This window comes from Lagopus muta, chromosome 2, assembly GCF_023343835.1.
Source record: "Lagopus muta isolate bLagMut1 chromosome 2, bLagMut1 primary, whole genome shotgun sequence".
Taxonomy (NCBI): Eukaryota; Metazoa; Chordata; class Aves; order Galliformes; family Phasianidae; genus Lagopus; species Lagopus muta.
This window is the reverse complement of record NC_064434.1, coordinates 67,891,558-67,916,708: the sequence shown is the minus strand read 5'-3', so window position 1 is coordinate 67,916,708 and position 25,151 is coordinate 67,891,558. Positions and strand designations below refer to the sequence as shown.

At 41.7% G+C, this 25,151-nt stretch overlaps 1 protein-coding gene across 1 annotated transcript in view; it reads left to right on the top strand.

Moving 5' to 3' along the window:
- The first annotated feature begins 10,028 nt into the window (after nucleotides 1–10,028).
- Nucleotides 10,029–25,151, top strand: part of RPS6KA2 (ribosomal protein S6 kinase A2) — a 263,441-nt gene continuing 248,318 nt past the window's right edge. Inside the window, exons 1-2 of the mRNA XM_048936514.1 lie at nucleotides 10,029–10,136; nucleotides 13,312–13,356. Coding sequence (XP_048792471.1) covers nucleotides 10,074–10,136; nucleotides 13,312–13,356 — 108 coding nt within the window. The 5' untranslated portion in view covers nucleotides 10,029–10,073. The remainder of the gene's footprint in view (nucleotides 10,137–13,311; nucleotides 13,357–25,151) is intronic.

Sequence of the window (25,151 nt, the reverse complement as noted above, 5' to 3'; positions counted from 1 at the left end):
CTTATAGGCAGCCCAGGTTAGCTGGATGGCCGGGTGTGTAGGGCTAGTTCCCCATTTTAGCTTCAAAAATCAGCTGAAGACAATCATTTGGTGTAGGAGTTACTTAAATCCCGATGACACACCTGAGGGCTTTATAAGCTCACGACGGGAAAATGCTAAACCTGGTAGAGAAGGAATGTGAATGTAGATGTGTTAAATAAAGCTGGGGAAAAAATATGCCTTCTGTTGTTTATCTGCTTTTAGAAGATAAATCAAAATGCTTAGTAGTCTCATTCTTGTCTCACTTGGCTAAATTTTTGGCTGAACAGTGGTCAGGTTCATTTGGTTGCTTGTGTTGGAACCCTTGAAGTTTTCTGGAAGGCTGCTTTAAAGGTTATTTGCAACAGTTACTTGCAGAACAACTGTGTTTATTTTCTAATACAAGTAAGCTTTTAATTGATAGGTACTCTCATACTGATCATCTTCAGCAGCCTTTGCCTTTCATGTATTGCTTAAGAAACTATGCTTTGAAATTTGTGAGGAAATGCAAAAGCTAACTAGTAATACAAGAATTCATGAAGCAGAACATAGAAATCATAATGTTGAAGGGGACATCAAACATTAGCAAAAAAAAAATAAAAAAATTCTATTATAGACTTAATTTTACTGAGTGTCAAGAAACCAGATGAATACTTTGGAACAAATGTATAAATTCTACTGGAACTTTTCAGTCTCTCCAGGTAACAAGATGGCAGATGACAAAAAACACAGGAAATCAGTAACTCAGGTTTTCAGACTGTTTTGCTAGCTGGGATTTCTTTCCACTACAGAGTTTTTCTCTCAATAAATACAATTAGCAACAGAAATAGCATCCATTGTAAGTTGGTACTAAAATTTTACACTCATCTGTAAGGAAGGAGATTGGCTTGTGCGGCATGATTGGGTTTTTTTGTGCCACTGTCCTTACAAGAGGAAGGACTTTTGAGTTTGGATATGTAACTCTTCTTGTTAGTTTTGCCACTGGGGATACTTGTGTGACCTGTCTTCTTTATTTTAGAAGGAGTCAGCTATATTGTTAAAGGGAAGTGCAAGTAAGAAATGGTTTCATCCCTTGAGCAATGTGGTTGACTTGACTGCTGAGCACTGTTTAGTAGGTCGTCTTTCCTTTCCCTAGAAAACCAAAGTATTAATGATGTGGGGATGATGCCCTGCTGTACCATCTTGTCTGGTTCCCCTTTTGCTGTCACAGTGTGACAGGATAAAGGTCCCACCTACAGCTTGTTGTCCCCAGCATCTTGCTCCTGCTGTCACTTTTGTATTACTGTATTGATTAGGGTATTGTTCATAAAATTTTGTTGATGACAGATATTCATTGGACTACAGTCTTAAACTGTTATCACCCATAATGTATTTCATTTCTTGAGTAAACTCAAGAATATCTAAAGATGTTCAAAGCTGTACCTCAGTCGTCTCATGCTTTCTCTGGAAAAATAACTGGTTTTCACTAGAAAATGTAATCAAAATATGCAGCATGACACAGTTTAAAAGAAAAAAAATCTGTCACTTATCTTTTGCATATTTAAACTTCAAAACACTGAAGAAATTTGTTTAAAAATAGCAGTTTTGAATAGCTGGTTGGTTTTTTTTTTTTCCCCTCCCAGAATCAGATGCTTATCACCTGCAGTGTTCATTAAAATTAATAGAAGAGACTGCAGGAGGTTGGGAAAATTCCATCAGGTGCTTTCTTATTTTCCAGCTAAGATCATCACTGAAAACATAGAAATGTGAACTGGTGAAAGGGGCTGAAGTCACACTGTGTGCTCTTCTTGGGGGCCAGGGCTCTTGACTTCCTATTTTATTTGTATGCTTTCTATATTCCTCATTGCTTCTATTTGACTGAAAGGAGGTTGTTTCCTTCCAATGATACTTGATATGGTAAAAGCACTGTGATTGCAGTAGCCTGGTGCTGTTTTCGTTGGACAGATGTCAGCATTCTGTCTGTAGATGGATCCCTCAGTGAGAAACCTGTGCAGCCAAGCCAGTCACAACAGTTCCCATCAGTGCTGCATTTATTCTTCTGTGTGGGCAAGCTCATGATTTGCCACTTGAGAGCAGAGTAGCTTGCATGAGTTGGTAGCAACTCAGGAGCAAACCTTTCCAATGTCCTGCTCCTCACCTCTGTGGGGTGCTACATCCTGGGTCAAATGCAAGTACGCTCTGCACAAATAGTTTGGCTAGTTTTTTTCTCTACTTTGCAGCTGCTGAGGAGCTTATGCTTATGTTATACACTGGAAGAGTTTCTTTGTCTGCTTGAATAGGCATGCTGGTGGGGAAATAGGCAGCTGGTGAATTTAGAGTACTCTAATATCACTTGGCAACATATGTGACACTGCTTGCCTGATGCTTTGCTTTCCCTCATGTTAGCTGAAATTGAATATTCTTTTAGGAGCACCTTAATCTATGGGTGCCATTTTATCTTGATGCTGTTTCAGTGCTGTGCATCAATTTTTGCCATCTTTCAGCAGATTCTAAGCGCAAATGTGCCCAAAAATGAGCTGAGATTCTTGTCCTTGTGCACTTGAAATGCCTGTGTTACACTCACTGGGTAAATCAGCATTTGGATTTCTGTTGCTTGCATGTAATCTTTTGTTGCTTAAGCATTACTCTTGTGTTATGTTTATGTTGGGGAAGTGTTGCTTGTGCTCTCCAGATACTTTGTTACATGTTTATCTAGGCAACCTTACCTTCTCTGCTCTCATGGTATCTCCTAGGCTACTTAATCATCTTTCTATAGTGTAAGCCTTTAGATGTTGATTCCAGGAAGGTGGAGGGGGAGGCGGGAATTGTTTTTTCTTTGCTTCAGGAGTACAACTTCTGAATGCAGTGATGGATACTAATGGTGAGCTGTGTGAGTACAGCCTGCTCTGCCAGTGAAGGTTAGCCAATGCAGTGTCTTGCATTGGACAGAGGCATGGACTCAGATGTGAACAATCCAAATTGTTTATTACAGGCTCTACCATCCCCTATATAGATTTACAAGTTTTCTCTTAACTTTCCCACATGCCTTTACAAGTCAATAAAGCATTCCACAAATGCTCCTTAACTATGCCTGCAGGCACTTATCCAATTGGAGCCATGAGTTGCTTCTGGCCATGCTATCTTCCTCCAATCAGGACCATCATCACATGGTCAATTGTACAGCTTATTTGACTTTGCTTTTCTCTGCTTCTGGAGATGTCCTTGGTTCTCAGCACTGCTTTCTCATGCTGTTTATCTTGCTCCACAGCTGCTGCTCTGAATAGCCTTGTATTCCTGCAAACCAAGATGTGAGTTTACCTTTTGGGCTTGACTCTATGTGCACTGAAGCTGGGTAGATCACACTCTGGCACAGCTGATCTTCCACTACAGTGATGGGATGCAGACTTCTTTCCTTACAATTCAGATGGTGTTTCAGCTTCCTTTCTGTATGGCTTGGCTGATGTAGCAAAGCTGTTCCCCCTACTTCCAGTAGAATTCAGCATGTGAAGGCTGGTTCCTAGTGGGGACTCCAAACCAGTTCATTGACCTCAGAGTGAGGGCAGTGTGACTGTCCTCTTCCCTTTCCATCTCCTTATGTTGACTGCTGCAGTTGTTTGAACTGCTGAAATTGCTCAGAAATCATGCTTCAGCCTGGCTTGAGCTGCTAGTGTCAGCTGCCTTACCCCTGCTGAAAGCAGGAGGCCCTTTGCTTAGCCAAATACTGCACGTCTGTTGAGGCTCTGCCCTGCTGCCTTTTGGGCTGGTCTTCAAGGAGTTGCGCAATATGTTTGGAGTGAAATTGTCTCCTCTGTGTTTGCAACCTGAAAACATGAAATGGCAGAACTTATTATAGTCTCTTACAGCAGGAAAATGTTCTCTACGCTTAATTTGTGTTGAACTCAGGCTGAAAGAGCTGAGGCTGTTCATACTGGAGAAGAGAAGTCTTTGGGGAGACCTTATACTGACCTGTCAGTATCCAAATGGGGGCTGTAGGAAAGGAGGCAGATTTTTCTTTTTTAAAGCAGGATCTGTTATGACAGAACAAGGGGAAATGGTTTCAAACTAAAGGAGGTGAGATTTAGGTTGGATATAAGGAAACTTTTTTCTTTTGTTTTACAGTAAGGATGATGAGGCACTGGCACAAGTTGCCCAAAGAGGCAGTGGATGCCCTGTCTTCAGAGATGTTCAAGTTCAGGCTGGTTGTTCAGGTGAACAACCTAATGTAGCTGTAGGTGTCCCTGTTCATTGCAGGAGAGTTGGACTAGATCACCTTCAAGGGTCTCTTCCAACTCTTAGGATTCTATGAACTTGTTGAACTGGTGTCTTTCCCTGTGGGTGCAACTTCAGTGGGGTGTATCCCAGAAGCTTGTGCAAGGGCTTGCTGTTTGAGAGATTACTTGACTGAAAGCTTACAAGAGTCAGCATCTTTACCACAGGAGTCCATTAATTTCATATTAAATGCAGGTGGTAGCAGACGAGCGTCCTGTGGTTGACAGCTCAGCTCTCTGAGGTGACAGTGCAAGAGAAGATGGTGCAGCTGAACGTGGCCTAGGCTGGCCTCATGTCATGACACTTCATAGCTCCTACATCTCCATTCTGCTTGGAGATGGAGTTTGATTACTACTGTTGCTCCCTCTGCATTGATCTTGCTGTTCAGTCTAGACCTTCTCATTAAGTACAGCTGGGCAAGCCAGCGAACTGCAAAGGTCAGCAACTAAGTAGAGCTGCTCTCTAGCATTCAGCATTTTATATTTCAGGAGACACAGTGAACATGATTTTATTTTGCAAATGTTCAGCTCTGAGACTTTCAGGCAACAGATGCATGCTTCTTTATTGCTGAAAGCCCTGTTTTATTTGCCTCCAGTTGTTTTTGTGCTTCTCAGGAATGACTGGGCATCTAATTCACAATTTAAATAGTAGATTATTTTGTTAGCACTAGGGGCACCCCTTATGTTGGAGTAAGCAACATTTCCCCTCTGCTTGCTTAGCTGTATGTAAGCACTGTTTTGTTCTTCTCCCCATATTCTGCTCAAGTGATGGTGAATTTCCACCAACACTGAACATGAGGTAGTTAATGCTGAAGCATGAACAGAAGCAGCTTTTGCTGAGGAAATGCAGTCATCTTGTTTTAGTAATGAGCTTAAAGCATTCCAACATCTGCTCTCGGGGAAAAAACAGTAGCGTGGGGGATCTTGTTTGTTTGCCTGCTTTCAGTCAGCATGACTGGATTTTGATGACTTTGGCATAAAAACAAAAAAAGGCCCAGGCAGCTGAGACTTAGCTGCACCGTGGTGATGCGCAGCTCCTGTGCAGTTATTAAACTTCACTATTTTCTCAAACTTCTAGGATTTTGGCACTGAACTTCATCTGTCTAATACAGACTTAGTTGGATGCGACCAGTGGTGAGTTGCATGGATTATAAGGAACTGATTGTGCACAGTTTTTTTTCTTCCATTTACCATTCATAGCATAATGACAAATTGTGGTTAGTTACTGTGAAAAATGTATTTTCCAAAAGTGTGGTCAGGCAGTGGCATCCAGGGAAGTGCCACTCCCAGGCTGCCCAGGGAGGTGGTGGAGTCGCTGTTCCTTTAGGTACTCAAGAAATGTGAAAATGTGGCACTGAGGGATGAAGTTACTGGAGATGGGTTGGTGGTTGAACTCTATGATTTTAGTGGTGTTTTCCAGTTTTAATAATTCTATGGAACTGAGGCTGTGGTCTTTTTTTTTTATGCTTGTGCCACAGTGAACTAGAAAGGCTGTGATGTATGCATTCATGGTGGGCACTGGGCAGTGCTAGCTTACTGCAGTGACTTTGATATGCTTGGACATCTGCACTTGCTGTTGCAATTCTTCTTGTCTGCACTGTGGGGTGGCTGCAGTGCAACCTTTGTTGATGTTTCTCCCTCAGTCCTCTGTTCCTGCGGTTCTTACTAAGTGATTATTTTCAGCTGATGTATTCCAAAGTGTTGGTCAAGTGTTGCATTCAAATCTGCGCCTGTGTACACAACACATAGGTATAAATACTGTGTAGAATAAGTGAGCTAGAATTTGATTTCTTGATTGAAATCAGTGTGTATTTGTTGCAAGCTGAAGGCTTTCCTACCTCAAGTGTTCCTTCTTTTAGGCTGCAGTATACAGCAGGAATCGCTGGAAAGGACCAGAGAAAGTCTTTGTGCGTCAGAAAAATGAACCTGAAGTGATTGCAGGAGAAGTTGCTGATATGATACTTAATTCCTTTCTAAGTCCTAGGCATCCTCTATGAGAATTGAAGAGCACAGTTCATTGTATGCTCTGGTTGTTTTAGAGGTTACTGTAATGATCAACCTTTGTCTTGTAGGAAATGTGGGCTTTCTAGGAGAATTCCTAGAAACCTAGAACTTAGGCTGCCTAAAATAGCATGAGATGGGCAGTGCATTCAAATGGCTGTGGGATCTCCAGTGAAGCATCTGAAAGTGACTTTTCTTTGTCCCTGTCTGTCTGTCTTTTTGCTGGTTAAATCCTCCTGATACAAGAAGATTAACACTTCAGAGAGCCAACCTTTACTGGGTGCTGGTGCTTGTATTAGTCCATCCTCTAAGAAACTGATCCCTGTAGCTCTTGTGCACCTGAGAGGCACTGCTGTAGGTGCTGGGGTTGAGCAGACTGGGAAGTGTCCATCGTGCCGCAGTGGGCTGTGTGCAGTGAAGGAGGCTTCAGTAGGTCACTGACCTGGTGTAGAAGTTGAACGGAGTGTCAGAAGCTGACTGCTAGTGTCAGTGTTGCCTGCCTTATAACTAATGGCAATTATGCTCAGGCAGCAGGAAAAGGTATTTAAATGCAGATAGGGACCTTGGGAATGCCCTCGAATAAGGGAAGATTTCCATTGTCTTCTGATACCTCATCAGTATACATTTCAGCCATTTTCTGTATTCACATGGCCCTTTTAGCCAGGCTAGCAAACTCAAGTTGTGAGTAAAAATGAGTGGGGTTACATGAGCTTGGAAGCGTGTTAAGTTACTTATGTGAAGTATGTTGGTTGATATTAAAGTAATGCTTCCAGATCAGTTCCGTGGAAAGTACAACAGAGCAAATTCTCAGCTACAGATCACTATTTGTTTCCCCCATTATCTATGCATTTTCATCAGTGAAGAGTCTGCATGCTATGCTTGTGTAAGAAAATAAAAATAATTTTTAAATCCTGTATGAGTGAAGGTGATCTACTGTTTCAGGAAGGCTCAAGATCTGCTGCTGTACCAGCAACATCCACCTTCAGCATCATGAGCCAACATAATGAAATAGAAGGCATTACTTTCAGAGCAGCCCTCATATTATTTCTCTGCTTCTGTTTTGTGTATCAAATGGGAAACAGTGCTTTCCATTATTGCAAAGTGCTGGAGGTGTGAAGTATCTGTGTCCAGTGTGTTGATATAGTTTATAGATAATAGTTTTTAGAAATAATCTTCTGCATCGGTGTCCCTTCTGCTAGTGTGAAAATCATTATAACACCATGGGGTATCCCCTGCACTGCAGCTGGCAGCAGTCATGAGCCAGTACTCAAGAGATGGATAAGAACAGAGTAAAAGCCACTGTCTAAGTAGTCCAGCTTTGTTACACAGGAGATCAAATGCTTTCATATTCTTGAAATAAGTTAAATCAATCTTTGTGTGATTCTTGACCTACTTATCATATTTTCAATTATTACTTCTGCTGCTAAACTGTGACTGTGGTTAACTAATTTTCCCTTGGAGAGAAAAATACTTTAAAAACCCATAACTCTCGCTTGTTGTGACTTCTTGCTCTGATCAGATTTGGGTGTCCTTAGAGACAAACTGTACTTCTATTTGCTTGTATGTCTTCTGCCCCCATGGTGTTCCACATATGCCATCCACCTACTGATCCCATCCATAGTGGCAATATTTCTGAAAGGCAAAAATTCCCAATTCTGTGAAACTCATTCCCTTTTGCATCCAATATCTCTGTAAGTGGATCACAGGGACCTGGGAGGGAAGCATGGATTTTAATTTGCTGTTCTATTCATAGAAAATAACATCAGTCTTGGCTGTCAGTTAAATGCCACTCATCATTCTGCAGTGACATGATTACTTTTAGCATGCCATGATTAACCTTTGTTTCAAATTCTTGACTACATCAAATACTGGCAAGCTTCATTTACCAAATACTCAGGAATTTTAAGCTTGGGGGTACGTCAAGGTGCTTTTCCCTATGGATGAATGTTCTAGCATAATGCTCTCTTCATCTAGAAGAAAAATGGTAACCTCACCTGTGAAGGTGCAAAACATCTTGTCAAAAACATTCCATAGACTTCAGTGGGATTACTGTGGTGACAAAATGCAGCCGAACGGAAGTGAGATGCATTTTTTTTCTTTTCTATACAAGAGGTTGAAAGACTCTATTTGTCTTTTTAGGCCAGATGATTGAGGTCCAATTTATCTTAGAGTACAGAAAGAGTTCAGTAGCTATTCTGGTGTACATGTATTGCACTTGAAAAATAAGTGTTTGCAAAAGGTGTAACAGGACCTTATTCAGTTTTCTTTGTTTCTACCTCACACAAATGAACATTGAGTATTTTCATTAAAAATCGTTATAGCCAAATTTAGTCCCAAGTTAAACATTTAAAACATTAAACTGCATGTCTCAAGAGTTACATCAATCTTCTGTAAAAGAGGTGAACGTATTAGGTCTGCCTGCATCTGATGAAGAACCTGGATGCAGATGCAACAATGGCTATCCTGTTCCCTTCATCTCCCTCACCCAGAACTACCTAGGCACATCTGAGTTCCTTGCTGCTGTAGGTGTTTTGCTGTTGCTCTCTGCTTGTGTCCATGCTCTGTGCCCCCAAACCAGCAAGCTTTGTGCTCTGTGTGGATTGCACTTAATCAAGGCTCATATTCCACTACAGAATTAGAGAGCTGAGCTCTTGCAGCAGTGACTGAATGCACATCTCTGTGGTCCCAGCTGATGTACCTTCTGTTGTCAGAGAGATGTTGTCTCTCCTATAGATCTGTGTGGTGCTGGGGTTCTCAGGGCAGCTTCTTGTTGCTGAGCAGAGCTGGGGGAATGGGGGTCAGAGCCCAGAGTGGGATGCTGCTGCTTTGTTTTTTTGTGTGGTGTTTGTGTGTGTGTTTTTTTTTTTTTTTTATGCTTGCTCTGAATTAGTTAATCACTGCTTCTGTGGAGGTAATATGTGACTTTTTGAGCATGGAACAGAAGAAAAATGCACTTTGCACAATGTCTATTTGTTCTGAGATGGTCGAGTAGCGACTTGTTTACCGGTTATTGCCTGGATGACTACCTGGGCAACCTGGTGTAGGGAACTTGCTTTGGCAGGGGGGGTGGCCTCGATCTCTGGAGGTCCCTTCCAACCCCTACAATTCTGTGATTCGGTAATGCTTTTGGGAATATGATGATAAAGTTGTCAGAAGGTGATGCACAATTTGGTGAGCCTCAATTTGACTGGAATCCAAATCATACCCGTTTAAGCCTCGGTCCCTGCGGCTGGCAAGCTCGTGGTTTCTGCTGTAGTGCAGTTGAGACGAGCTGCCAGATCTGGGGGAGGGAACAGGCTTCACCTTCCTAGGCAGCGTATTGAGGGAGTAAAGCGTTTATTTTAACGATGGCTTGCTTTATTTTTTTTTCCAGACCGGAACACCACCCAGATCGGTGAACTCCGGCTCTACTGTTAGTAGTGCTCTCTAATCGCTACATCCCCGCGCTCTGAATCGCCGCCAAGACGATATCGCTCCTTAATTCCCTCTTTCCTCTCCTGCCCCGCGGTCTCATCCAGCGTAAGGCACAGCGGGACGGCGCAGCCCCGGCGGTACCGTTGCTATAGCAGCGGCGCAGCGCAGCCTCGGGCGCAACTTTGGCCGCGGTGCGGGAGCCGCTCGGGTGGGGAGCGGAGCTGCGTCGCCCCTCTCGCAGCTCCGGGCTGGGCGGTGCGGAGCCATCTTGCCGAGAGGCGGAGGGTCCCGCGCTGGGTCCCGCTTCGGTGCCTCCACTCTGCTCTCGGCGGCCGCCGCTTTCTGAGTTGTATTTCGTTTCTTCTCTCTTCCTGCGAGGCATCTCCCGGCAGCATGCCGATAGCCCACCTGCTGGAGCTATGGAAAGGGATCGAAGTGGAGCCCATGGAGACGGAGGTGAGCAGCCCGCGGGCTCCGCACCTGTTGCCCCACGGCCGGAGGCGACGGCGGAGGGAAGCGCCCCGAGGTGCGGGGACAGAGTGCCGGGCACAGCACCGCGCCGGGGAGGGCAGCAGCTCGGCCGGTGCCGTAGGGCTGGGACAGCCGCCTGCTGCTGTGCCCTATGTACCGTCAGCTGGGATTGCAGCGGCTTCTTCACCTGAGTTTTGAGACCTATGTCAAGGAAGGGCATCACCTTTGAGTGATGTACTGGGCGCCGTGGATTCGGGATGGGTATTTCCGGGGCTGCCGAGTAGTGTGAGGAAAAATGGTGTGTTCTCAGTCGGCTGCTTCACCAGGTGATGTAAATAGAGGAGTAGCACTTGTGTGAGTGCTGTGTTTGCTATGTACTGCTGAGTTTCATTTACACTTAAAGGCTTCCTGGCTTTTGCAACTGTAGTTCTGAGATGGATTTTGGCAGGGATGTGGAGGGCAGTGTAGCTCAAACAAATGCTGTGAGAATGCTGAATGCCTCAGCAGAGGAGCCCCAGAACTCTGAGAAAGGTTTTCTACAAAGTGTGGGCTTAAGTACCTGAGAAGCACAGCAGGAGTGATGCACCATGTGTTGTTATCCTGGTGCTGTTCATGCTGGAGGCTTGAGGTTCATAACTAGTTTAGAGTTGGAGAGGTTTGCGTTCAGTATCGAGTGCCGCCTCCTGCTCCAGGCTGTGTAAGAAACCCTGTGTGCTAATGCAAGTTGGGTCCGAGTGTCTGCACATTGCTTCTGATTTCAGGTAGTCAGATAGCACCTTGCTCAGTCACCTTCCCAATGAGGAGATTTCTATCCCTATAATCACTGAACAGTTTTTCTACTGGACTTCATAGAAATGCTGCTATTCTTACTCAAACCAAATCTACTTTTCCACTTACTGCGATATTTGCCTCTGTTCAGTGTGTGTGCCCAGTGTCTTTCTGCCCCAGGCAGGAGACACTCAGCCATTGTTCAGATGTCCTTTTGTGCATCAACCCGTGCGGGGAAAAACAGCCTCTGACCACAGGTGAAGCTCTCAGCTTTGCACAAAGGCCCAGTTATCACTGCCTGAGATGACAGCATCCTTATTTTCTCCCCTTATTGCTGGAGAAGGTTTTAGGCCCTTCCAGGCAAAGCAGCAAAGCTGTGTGGGTCTCCTTACCAATGGAGTTGACCCTTTATGCATATAGTTAATCACATGGATGGTTTTAGTTTTTGTTTGCTTGTTTTTTAATCATTTCTTGCTCTTAGGAGTACCATAGCTATAAACTATGTGAGATAATCATTCTTGATAAGATTTCACTTATGAAAAGGTCAGAAAGTTATGGACAATGCTCTACTGTTTACGTAAGAATAACAGACAAAGCATCACTTAATTTCCTTGATTTATTGTTTTCTTTTAAACCCATTAAATAGACAGAAGATCTTACAGCCCTTTAGGTTTTGCTGTGGGAAGAATTTCTGCAGTACCATTTGCTCAAATCTAGTTAAGGTACACAAAATTAATTTGGTATTCTGCGGGCTCTTGTCCATGAAAAGAATTCATAGTTTCCATCAGTGATGCCATAGGCTCCATAATGGGCTGTTGCAGCCTGAACGCTTGTGTCTGAGCTGCGTCTTGGGAGCTGTCATAGGCTCTGAAGCTGTGTGGGATAATGTGTTTTTGTGGCTGTCTGCAAGTTGTTCTTTTCTTGTGTAAGCCTTTCTCAGTTAGTCGACAAGGAGGGAGACGGCTCCTCTTGTTTAGGCAGTAGGGTGTGCTTCTCCTCCTCTCCCTCAATGCCAAAAAGCCTTTTAAAATAGATGTGTTTAAGAGTGCTTGTGCATGAGTCAGGTGAATGACTTGCAGATATTAATGATAGCATTTATAGTAGATCGATCGCATCATAAGGAAGAGTGCATTGAGGGCATATTATGTTTTATTATTTTGCAAGGGAAGAAAGGGATAAAATCCTGCTGCCTTCATCTGTTGGCTTAGGAGGTCATTAACTTCCTGATAAGAGAGCAATAACATGGGGATATTTACTGGCTCTGAATTTTCTTTGCGCTTAGGCAGATTTATTGATGGATGGAGAGTAAGTTACAGCTTTGAGAATGTGTTTTTTTAGAGGACGGGATGCTTGCTTAAGCTTTCAGCTTGCTTCTGTCAGCTTAGACTAGAGCTGAGCACTCACTAAAATGTTAATATTGATGTGGAAGTTGTGTTTAGAAAACATGACGTTAAGTATGCATATGTTCTCTCTTAGCAAGAGTTACTGTTCTGGGCTTCAAAGGTACCTTATTCATGAATAATCTTCTTTCATTCTTTTATCACTTCTCTGACAAACCCAGTTTCAACTGTTCATTGGCCATCTTAGTGCCAGTGTGCTCCTGCTTTCTTCTGTGTGCTCAAAGTAGTATATAAATTTTTACACATGTTGTGAATAAGCCACATAAATACTCAGCAAATAGTATGTGGCTTTATCATAGCTTATGAGGGCTGCTCTGAAAGCAAGGGCTCCTATTTCATTATGCTGATCTATGACATCAGAGATGGATGTTGATGGTACAGAATCAGAGACTAAACCAATATCCCACTACTTTTCGTTGCTGTGTGACAGATGGCGGCAGAGGTGCAGTCTGACAAAACGGTGTCTGACATGGAAGTACAGATGAAGCAAAAGTGCATCACTGAATTCTTCCATGCAGAGAAAATAGCACCCACTGACATTCATTGGCAGTTGCTGAACACTTATGGAGACCAAACATTGCACATCAGCACAGTGAAGTGGTGGGTGCTGCATTTCAGTTCTGGGTGACAGTGGGTCACCTCTGCTGGTACAGACTTCAGACAAATGTGGTATGCAGGCTCCTGTTCATTGTTGGCAAAAATGCGTAGCTGATGGTGACTGTGTTGGAAAAACAGTGCTTTGTCCCTGAGAATTTGCTCTATTAGATAGGTGTTATTGTGCTCTTTGTATCTATAGTAGTTTCCTTGGAAAGAAAATAGGAGACACTACTCTTGGAGCAATCTGCACATCTGTGAGAGGAAGATTATGTTCTTGGATTCAAAGCTTATATTACCTACATTAAATGTGAATAGTAGAATGTACCTGTAGTGGTGGAGCTGTATCTTTCCTAAGAATGTGTACTCACATGAAAATTTTCCTTTCTGTTCCCTAGCCTGTGGTGGAAGAAGCTACCCTGGATGAAGAACCTGTAAAAGAGGCAAGTCTATGTATCTGTGTTTCACACATTAGTGAATGATTATATTATAACCTTTTGCCTTTATAGAAATTGAATGTCTGAGGAGCTTTCTCTCATCATGTTTCTAGCATTGAAGATGCAAGTACAATGTAGTTGTTTTTTTTGTTGTTGTTGTTTTTAAAGAAAAAAGAAGTTGGCCAACTGGAAGGAAAACGATTTTTAGATGATGTTCTGCTGTCTTTCCCAGAAAGAATACTTTTCCAGGCCAGTGCCTTTTCTAAGGGGGGTATTTTATAATGGCCTCAGGAAGAGTAACTGCCATCATAACGCTGCTTCTGTGTCATGAGTTGTGCCTGACTGATTGCTTTACATGTTATTCAACTTTGATTCCTGTATGTCCACTGGAATTGCTCTTCATCAAGAGCATGGCTAATCTAATCATTTCATGCAGGTTTTATTTATTTGCATTATTGTGGCATTGTACAATTTTCCTAAAAACTGTAGAAAAATACTGTCCTTGCCTCAGAGCTCAAATGCCAAATAGATGCAATGGAATGTGATAGAGAGCTGCAAAGCAGTTGAGAACGAAATTAAGCATTGACTCTTGTGATCAGCCAAGGGCAAAACTTGACTACATAACAGGTTGCTGCTGACCCAAGGTGTCAGCAGATGGTGATGCTGCTGGTCTGAGACAGTAAGCAAAGGATGTGTCGAAGATGGCTCTGTATTTCTTTCTTTCAAAAAGTGGCTGAAAATCTTAGGGTTGAAGGGAGGTTGCAAAGATGTTTGTCTGAATTGCCTCCTTCGAGCACATGAAGCTTCCCCACTCCTGGTAAGATTCTTTTACTCATAGGAGTTTTATGCTTTGCCTGAGATATTTGGGTTTTGGTGAAGGGTAAGGTGGTTGTTGCTTTTTGCTACACTGAAGGAGTATCTTAAACTCCTAATGATAGAAAGGGGGGATGGAGTCTTGTTTTTTGAGTCCTTTGGAATAGGTGCAACTTCATCTTGTGAACTTCTTCCCCTTTCAATTTTTAAAGACAGCAACAAATTATTCTCCAAAATGCCTAGGGCTGAAATCAAGTGCAGGTAACAGTCCTCATCGTGATATCTTCTGAGAATAATGCTGAAAATTAAGATCACGGTTAGTGGGTTCTTGAGTTTCAAGAGGATATTTTGGCTTCATTCCCTAAATAAATGTAAATGAATTTAAACCTACTTCATTTTTATTAAGGGTGTACCTTAGGATTCTTAAGTTTTAACTTAAACAGATAAAAGTTGTGAGTAATGATTACTTAGACATCCCAGCCCTATGTTCTCTTATTTTCTTACATGTTCTCTGCTCTAAGTACAATTTGCTTTTTGGTATCTGTATGGTAATTGTGTTTAGCTCCTGTGTATCTGCTCCTGCTGTATTTCTAATGGGAGTGATGCAGCTATGCCTGACAGAAACTTGTTGTAATTATGTATTAGAAAACACACACAGTGGGGACTAACAAATACTCGACAGTGAAATATCTGTCAAATGTCAAAGTTCCTTCGCTATTCAATTAAGTTTTCTCAGTGCTCTACAGTGAATATCATTAAGGAAAATGGTTGGATTTCTTTGTCCTTACTCTGCTGTCATGTTATTTCAGACATTGTCTGGCTGAGGCTATAAGCCTGATATTTTGGTGAAGCATAAATCTTACTGCAGGGGTCTTAAAGGGAACTGTCTGCTGTTGAGGTGAATTTTCTTACTGATTGCTCTTTGTGCCCAAATCCAAAGTCAGTTTTTCCATGAAACATTGAAGCATGACTTAGGGGGTGAATTGAAATCGGGGTATGCAATGGATAACACTCAGGGGATGCTCTCGTTGGAAACTTGCTCTGGGCTGCATTGACTTCATGCTGTTTCTTTTATCAAGTGCGTAGTACAGACAAATGAGACAGTGGTAAATACATTACGGAAACTTCACTTCTTGTTTTTCAGTTGGCTGATCTTGACGATGGACAGGTTTTCTTTAAACATCTTGGAATGCATAACTTATTAATTTGTCTGCTGCCTACAGCATGTGTTTCTGAGGCACATCTTGGTCCTCCAAGCAATGTGTCAGCACTCAGGAGTGGGCCACTGGCCTAGCCACAGAGGCAAGCACATTGGTTGCTGGGGACTTCCTTGAGACTAATTCTTATTCAAGTCCTTGCTTATACTTGTTGGATCCTGTTTTTCTGTAAAATGATTTTTTGACAAGGTTGTCTTTATTATTTTTAATAGGGAATAATAAGCTTGACCATGAGTTATTACAAGCACAAATACGTTCTTAAATAAGAGTGCTGTGCTTTGTGGTTTGGTCTAGATTCAAGTAAAGAATTTATATCGGACATAAATTCTTCCCTGAAGCTGCAGTTGGCAGCAATATCTATTGTTGCATCCTTCTTTAAATAAATAAATGAGCATGTGCAAGTTTCAAAGCACTGTGATACTGCATTTGGAAGCTAGATTTCAGCTTTCCTTTGCTTTGAGTTGTTTCACTCTTCCAAAGGGGTTTGCAACTCTTCAATTAGACTTGTAGGGAGGGGCTTTAGAAAAGTTGAGGAGAGTTGCAGCACAAGTTGTGTAGTCAACCAGAAACAGAACTAGGTGAATTCTATGGATTTTTCTCTATGAAAACTGCATGGTGAAAGTGAGAATGGTAAGACCTGGCCTTGTTGTCTACTTCTGGACTGAGATTTCCAAAGATGCATGTAATTTTCTGCTTGTATTATGCACTCATACAGGAACAATAAAATCATAGAGAGCAATTAAAAGAACCTGGATGCTTCTTTCTGTCAGGCATTTATATACCTTGGTGAGATCTATCCTCTGAAGCATTATCTTCAGATAAAGCAATTTCAGCTCTCTTAAGTTAATTGGAGGTGTTTTGATATGCATAGTATTGACTGCTCAATTGATTATGAAGATTAAATGTCTTTTTTTTTTTAATGCAGACCACAGTATTTTTTTCACAGGGTGAATAAATAACATACCCTCTGCTGAAGTATAACTCTTTTGTGTTGGCTAGAGTCTATCCTGAGCTTTGTTGAAGTAGGACTCCGCTTACATGGATCTTGCATCTGTTCTTGGTACTCCAAAAAATACCTGTGCGGTGGGATGGTGCAGCTTGCACAGTTCAGGGAAATGGTGTGTACTGTTATATTTCTCCTCCCTCCCATTTTTTCCATTTATCTTTATTCCTTAAGTAGACACCAACACAGCCTAGTCTGATGCTGTTATTCAGTATGTAGCAATGGGCAATCCAACATTTTGGACCATAGCAGTTAATGCTGAGTAAATGTCATGCTGAGTATGGGGGGAGAAGGTCCTTGTAAAATATACACAAGTTGTAAAGCACTTAACAGAATCAGGATGCTTGTTTTTTGTTTTTTTTTTTTTTTTTTGGACAAGTGTTATTACTCTAATAAAAAAGTTCATATATGGGAAAACTATTCCCTCATGCAAATGAACTTGTTCTATAATGGCAGTTGGTGCCTGAGAGACTGCTACCTATGAACTAATGGTGTCACTGGGAGAAATTAGTCACTTGGCAGCCACTGCAGGTGAGGATAAATTCTTTCTATGATGACTGTGGTGCTTCCAGAGAGCTGTGGTTTTGGAGTTGACTTGACTCTTATATTAAGTGGAGGAGGAGGGGGGAGAAATGCACAAATTTTACACTCAGATAATTGCAGCTCTAGGATAAGAAAGTCTATTTTCTTTTGTTATAATAAACTGAAAAGTCTTTATTTTCTTAAACTCCCAGCTTGTGTATTATTTTAACTCAAAGCTTGGAAGTAGATACTTTCCCCAAAGTAAAATTGAAGTGGCAAAAATGAAGTAAAACAAATGCTGCTCTGGAAGGAAAAAAAGCTTTCCACTGGCTACTTTATTTCAAAGATATGATGGGGAAGTCAAAAGGTAGCCCCACCAGCTGTGCTGTAAGTACCAAATGGATGTTGTTAGACATAAGATAATTATCCTGTTAGCATTGTAGGTAACAAGAATTAAACTTCTGTTTCCAGGTATACATATGATTTAGGCTGCAATGTATTTTATTCAAGAAGCTGCCTGGTTTCCTGTTGACTGGAAATGGAGCCACGGGTAGTTAGGTTCTGTACAGTATTTCTTTCATAACTAAATTGTAGGCTCTTCTCAGTGGTGTGTAGCAGTAGGGCATGGAGTAATGGGCAGGGAATTTGAACAAAGGAAGTTGCGTACAAACATGCAGAACTTCTTTACTGTAATGTTGATGGAGCACTGGATCAGGTTGCTGAGAGAGGTTGCTGAGTCTCCTTCTATGCAGGTATTTAAGACCCAGATGCCTACCTGTGCTGCCAGTTTTAGAGAACCTGCTTTATTAGGGGGGTTGTACTTCAATGATCTTTTGACATCCCTTCCAACCCCTGTGATTCTGTGTGATCAGATGACCTCTTGCTGGTTGTAAAGCCTTAGGTATTAACTTCATGTAAGTACTTCTACTCTGGATGTGCAGAAGGAACTTAGTAAATTACAGATTTCACCCACTGTTTAGATCTGTCTTGGATTGCCTGATCACTATTTTCATCTGTTTTGTAGCTTCTTTCTTCATCTTTAATTGCTGTTTTTGTGAAGTCAGTAATTAGACTGATTACTGTGTTCTTTCAGTTCTGTCTTGGATTCTTCTTTCTGTTATCAAACTGAAAAGGACAAAAGGGGGGGGGGGAGGGGGGAAGGGGAATGTTCTGTGAACTAATGAGCAATTGCACGTATGATGGATGACAGATGTACTCTCTTATCCTTTTGTTGATGTCTTTCATCTGTGGTGCCTTTAGTTTTTAAAATGTGGTGTTAAAGTCTGTTTATTAATGTTTGAATACCTGAAAAGATGACCTGCAATGAGCACAGCTCTCATTTCTAGTGATCTGAAACTGGTGGGGTCCACAACATTGCCAACATAAAACTTTATTCTTTTTATTTCTTTTTAGTCTTGTTTTTAACAGCAATAAGGATATCATAGAACATGTAATAGTACTTCTTGAGGAAGAAAATACGATTAATAGAACAACAAGAGATACGTTACTGCTGAAAAAGTTGATAGTCTCATTTTCAAGAGTGTCTGATTTAATGTGACCGGATTGCTTCCTGATATGCTCCTGAGTATGCACTAATTTATCCCCTGCATTTCTTCTACAAAGAAGAATAAATCTTCTATGATAAAGTTTTCAGTGACCACTTTTGTACAAGAACATGGCAGCAGTTTTGTTTTTAAATGTTATTTCCTTTTTCTTTTTAATGAATTACTCTTCCTACAGAAGGTGCTGATAGAAAGGGAATAAAAGTCACAGGTACTGCCTTGATTAGGTCAGTGAGCCCTCATCAGAGAGGGTCCTGTCACCTGAAAATCATTTCTGGCTTGTATGAGCAAGGTAGTTCTATCTTCCTCATCCTTCAGTGTGCCTGGCAGTTGTGTTACATCCTTTGTGAAAGATGCAGAGGGTCCTGCTTGACATGCCATGGTCATGATCTTGCAAAGCTGTCTTGTGCTCTGTCCAGCTGAATAGAGAAGTCATCCAAGGAGTGATTCAGTATGATTTTCAGATGAAAAGGATGAGATTCTTGATCTCTCTATCTTATTTCAAATCTTTCTGGGAAGCCCCTTAGGAGAAGAATGTGCTGAATCCTTTAGCTGGTGTTCTGAAAGACCCTGAAAGAAGATGAGCCTCTTAAGTTGGATTGTCTCCAGTCAGCCCTATTGGCAGTTCATACATTCTTTTTTTTCCCCAGCAAGAGTAAAAGTCCATGACAGTTTTTGCTAATGTAAGGCTTAATGGCTAGGGTGAAGTATGTAGAACTGTTTGCCTCATTCCCAACCACCTCTATTTATTTATTATTGTACTGGGAGGAATAACACGACGCTTCTGTAGCTTTTCTGTCACTTCATCACTGTTTTGATTGTTTCATTGTGATAGTGATTCTATTAACAAGTGTGGTAGAAAAGAAATGGGAGCAATGCACCAAATGGTCAGTGCTTTCTTTAGCTCTGACTAGCAAGGTGTTAGTATTGCTTTACTATGCCAAACTTGTAACTTGAGAATGATTGCTAGAATCAAGTGGAGGTCTTTGCGTCTTTTCTTTGTTGTAGTGCTCTTGAACTCATGGGTTCTGTATTGACTAGGAGAGCTGGTCACCATGCAGATCAACACAATGGTGATGGAAAGTTCTCAAGTAGAACTGGTAATGTAGGATAACTGATTACTTTATTGCAATCTAGTTATGAAACTTTACAGTGGAAGAGAACAAAGGGTAATGATGACACTTTGGTTTCCCTTCGACAATATAGAAGAGTGTGTGTATATGTGAATTAAATTAAGAATGTGTATATGGGGTGTGATTTATAGCTCACATGAATATCCTAAACCAGATGCCTGTTGCATGCTTTTTGTGTGGTTTTCAGTTTGTAAAAGTTCTCAGTCTTCTCTGTTCTTTCAAAGAACAAGATCTGGGGATGGGTAACCAGTGAACAATAGACAAACGTTGGTACGTACTTGTTTTAGCAGCAGAATCATGCTTTGTGAACTGAACTGCCATCAGAAGTTTAGCTTATTGTTGATTCTTAAGGCATCTTCTTGTTAAGTGCAGCAGCTCAAGACACTGCTGTGTCTTACAGTATGCAAAAGAGAATCGCAAATAACAATTATGTTAATACTGAGTAAATATAATGTCATGCGCAATGATCACACACCACCTTATGCCAGTGATGTTACCAGCATCTCTTCCTGTTAGTCTTTGGGCTAAAGTGAGAGCACTGCAGCCACAGTGGGTGACGTACTGATAGCTGGAAGAGGGGCTGATGCCAATGCTCCCACAAATATTGGTAGTAGAGCATCTGTGCTTAGAGTTATTTACCGATCTGTTGTTGTAGTTTTTTTTTTTTTTTTAACCCACCCCTCCCTTATTCCTATCTGAGTTATGCTTGTCCATGAAGCAGAAGGCTTCCTCTCAAATTCCTGCTGTAGTAAGTAATTATTCAGCTCCAGGAGTAAGCATTTAAGCTCTTGTGTTGCTGAGTTGCTCCTGTGATCTAGCTTCCATGATTCATGCTTGTGCTTGCCAACAAGAGTTAGTGTAAGGCTTAATTAAACGTGCAAAACATTTTGAACTTAATGAGTCATTTTCCTGAAATATGGCTTGTCATGCTGTGTCACTGGTGGACTTATACACCTTTTGGGTCCTTAGTGCCAGCTTTGAATAAAGAATTTGCTTATGGAAGGTGGAGTGTGTACATGCTGTCTCAGAGTAGTCAGCCTTGAAGTAACTGAATAAAAAATATTCAATAATAAAGAAACACCCAAGACTGGTATACTCAATTTGCGAGTGAAAAATGTGTGCTTTTGTTTCTTTCATGCTAATTATAGGATTTGAGAACCCCAAAGGCTAGTGTCTAGTTGAAGCTGACATAATCCTATTGATGGATAAACCAGGCAGAATTGAGCCAGTGTCCCTGGAGCTATGGAGCTTCCCTGGACTGCGAGTGAATTTGATAGCTATTTGTCTTCTAGACAGGGAAATGAGAATCCTCATGGAGATCAGCTGGAAGTCTCTCTGGCATTGTGACTTATGGAATCCTCACTTTAGCCTTCATAATACTTCAGCTCTACATTAAGTATTTTGCAAATATAGCATTATATATTGGAATATTTTAAGCTCTAATTGTGGTGCAGAATAGAAAACTAGCTAGAATATCTGAACTGGGAAATAAACGTGACTTCAGCTTTCACATAGGATAACTTTAACAGGCTGATTCATGGCTGTGACTGAGTAGAGCAGCAGGAAATTATTCTTGTAGAATCTCAAAAATCTGTAAGAACGAGTCTGTTTTTTAACAGGTGTCTCAAAGCAGTCTAATTTGTTGCATCCACACTGGGAGAGAATGAGACAATTGGATTGGAGCTCTTTAGAAAAACCTGAAGTTGAATTTTGTTGGTTTTTTTTTTTTTTGGACTGACAGTGTACCATAGGCATCTGAGATTTTTGAATTGTTTTTTCTTTCTCTTTTTAGCTGGTCACTGTACAAATACAGAGAAGGTTGGCATGGAAGAAGGGGGACAAACTTTAGCAAGTTCTGTGGTGATAAAACAAGGGGAAATGTCTTCAAGTTTGAAGAAGGCAGATTTAGGTTAGGTGTAAGGAAAAGGTCTCTTGCAGTGAAAGTGGTGAGGCACTGGAACAGCTATGGTGGATGCCTTGTCCCTGGAGACTTTCAAGGTGAGGCTGCATAAGGCCCTGGGCAGCCTGATCCAGCTATACATGTCCCTGTTCATTGCAGGAGAGTTGGACGAGATGGCCTTTAAAGGTCCCTTCCAACTCTAAGGATTCTGTGACTCTATAGCATCCATATTCTTTTACTGAATTTCAATTGACAAATTGTGTCTTTGCTGCAGAGCTCATTTCTGGTTATATGTAGAGCCATGAGCAGCACTTGTTATGTTTCTAAAATGATAACTTGATCAGTCTTCCAGTTAGATGCCAGGACGATGCTAGTTCTTCCAAGTTGATGTAAGAGGGATAGCCACGAAGGGTTTCTTGGGAACTATCAGACCACCAACTCCCACACTCCTGACTGTAGTAGAAGATCCTTCTGGAATTAACTGCAGTCAGCTTAAAGAGAAATGCCTTCCACACTACTTGCAGTTGTTTGTTTGTGGTGGCCTATACATAGTGTCCACTCTCTAAATATTTTTTTTAAATTGCTTTGCGGTATTTTTTTGTTTGCCTTCAAGGCAAGTACTATGTGGTATTGAGACTGGTATCTTGGTAGCATGTAAGGGTTCATTGCAAGCATACTTTTGGACAGCAAGCTTGTTAGCACCTGGTGACCTGAACAGCTGTGAGTATTGGTGAACACTTGAGCCTCCTTTCTGACAATTACAAATATAAAGTCAAGACACTTCTGGATTAGTCAAGTCAACTTTATTTTTGCTGATGATATTAAGAGAGAGAGCTCTTTGCCCTATGCCAATCTACTGGACCTTGATGATTTATTCCTTATAATATATTTTAGTATAGCTTTAGTAATCCTTCTTGTTAAGATCTTAGCCCTCAGATTTGCTGATGTAAATAAAAGCATATTTGGCTTCCTGAGTCAGGCAGGCCATCAGAAAACGTGTAGTGCAAATGTTTACAGGACATTCAAGCAGGCCAACCTGAGCAGAGGTACAGGCTGTAGTGAGATCAGTCCCTGGCACTGTAAGAACAGGCCATTCAAACCTTGCTTTCCCCAGTTGCTGTTTTCCTGCTCCTTTAACTAACATAGAAGTACTCTGCACACGAACAGTTGGAAAAGTCTCTTTTCAAGAGACTGTACTCCTTGCTGACAACTCAGGGAAGCATTTAATGATGCCCTAAGCACTGCACAAGAGAGATGCTGATTGTAGGAGAAGCAGTGCAAGCTCTGTTTTCCCTGGCCATCTGGATATAGTGTCTTGTGCTGCTCTGAAGAGTAAAACGAACCCAGATTAAGGTGTTTGTTTGCAGTAATTAAAGGCTTTCTGAAGGATGGTGAGCACTGGCAAATCCTGTTTGCTTTGCTGCATCAGAGAATTCATGTGCTTGGATACTTCCTGTTCATTTGCAGGGTGAATCTCCTTGCTTATGGGCTATTCAGCAAGATAGAGAAGAAAAATGAAAGCAAGCAAAACCAGCTTAAACTTCTACAGTATTGGGACTGAGGAGTGTGTCGGGGCCCAAGTAGCTGTAGCGACTTGCTTACGCAGTCCTTGAACACTGCATATGTGCTGTGGCTAAGACAGAGATACCACCATCTACTGTACAAAGAGAACAGGCCTGCCCAGAGTCTGGGGCTTTTGGTTTGAGTAACTACAAATTTGTTTGTTTGCTTTTTTATTTGATAGGAAAAGGATCGTCCTTTATGAGGTTAGAAAAAGTCAGTAGTTTTGTGGAATACTACCGTGGCCTGTGCACCCAAATCTATCTACATATGCAGAGTTATTGTAACAGAAAGATCTTCAAGACTGAAACAAATAACATCGTTATTTCTCCTTGTTTGAGATTTTTATTTTAATATGGCAAAATAGACAGTGGAGCGAATTTGTTAGTGAATGTGTAGAAGTGAAAGAGCTTCCTGTGTGACTTCCCAATGAAAAAATTTGTGGGATGCCAGGATCAGCCACCTTCTCTGCAAAATGACCTGGAAAAGGCACGGCTCACTCCTCTGGTGCGTGTCCGCCAGGGGGCTGAGTGCTTGCTTCTGCGAGTGATGCTGCTTTGCCTGTGCGAATTAGCATAGATGTTTAGTGACTGAAGAGGGTAGGTGCCAGATGTATACAATGGTGTTTTAAGGCATCCATTGGTTTTTCTTTTCCTCCTGTTTTCTAACTCATTTGAAGAATAAATCTGAGGCAGCATAAACCTAAAAGCAAACTGAAACTCGTAGGTTTGTGTGCTCATTGGAGATACTGCATTTAAAGCCACTTACATCATAGACTTCTGTGATACACTGTAGCATTTCACAGGGCTATGGCAGCATTGCAATGGGCAGATAGTGCTTTCACTTTAAACAAGGCAGGGCTTTAATTTAGGTTTTTGACTATATTAAGCTTGGTGAGAGAATTCAGATGCTTACACTCAAATGAATTATATATAAAAATATGTTTATATAAACATGGAACCTCAAGACATCCATAGGCAAAAGAGCTAATGGAACCAAACAGCCTGTTGGGTACCTCTATCTGTAGTATGGGGAAAAAGTGGCCTCTCCTATCCTATGTCTGTATTACTCCTGAATTTTTTTTGGTGACTGGCAGGGACAGGGCACAATCTGTCCTATATCTTTTAAAGTATTCTTAACGTATCACACTTCCAAACAGTGAATGCAGACATAATTTGGATACAGTGCCCATCTCTTGTCAGGTGCTGCTCTGTAGCTGCACTGAGACTACATCAGCTATGGAATAACAGGTTCAGCACCAGGAGCAGCTGAGGAATGGCAGCATGAATTGTAGCTAACAAATGTATGCTGGGTATCTGAGGAGCCTGAGCCATGCTGCTTTGGCTTTGCTGTTGTATTGTTTTATATTAGCTAGGGTGAAACTAGCAGTCTTATCTTCCAATTGCAGCTTGGCCATACCTGCAGTCTGTTGCCATGGGGACAAATGTCTCATTTAAAGACTTGCGCAGAAAACTCCTGTACTTTGAGATGGCACTGTCTGTAAGCAAGCAATTATGCAGCTGTTTGTTGCTGAAGGATGCCATGGTTAATAGATTCTGAGTTCAATTTATTCTAAATAATTGGTTTTTCACTTGATAAATCTTCAGCCTGTTCCTTAGAAGGCAACTCATAATTGCACTGTTACTGTACCCTCAACCATAATTTTCAGATACTATGGCCACCTTCAGTCAGATATGAAAGAGGGGCAGCACTTTCAAACAAACTCCTGTTCTCAAAACTTCTGAGGAGTTGGCAGCCTAGCAGTGATGAGAGGCCAGAAATGGAGTCCCACCAAGGGAAGAAAGCAGAATACCCCACTATGTGCTACTTGAGCTAGCAAGCCGGCCTGCTTCTGTCCCTGTCCAAGAAAAGGGAAGGAGAAGATGAGTCTGAGGGGCAGCGGCCACAATCTGTTGAATGGTGTGCTCTGCTAGTACTGCTTCTTGCATTACATTGCCTACCTTTACTACTGGGAGACCTTGTGTTCCCCAGATAAAAAGAATGGAAGTTTGCCAGCTTCTCTGTTTCCCTGCAGAAACCAGATAGCACTTTTGCAGGTGCGCACTCACTCTGTTTTGAGCTTTGCTTTTA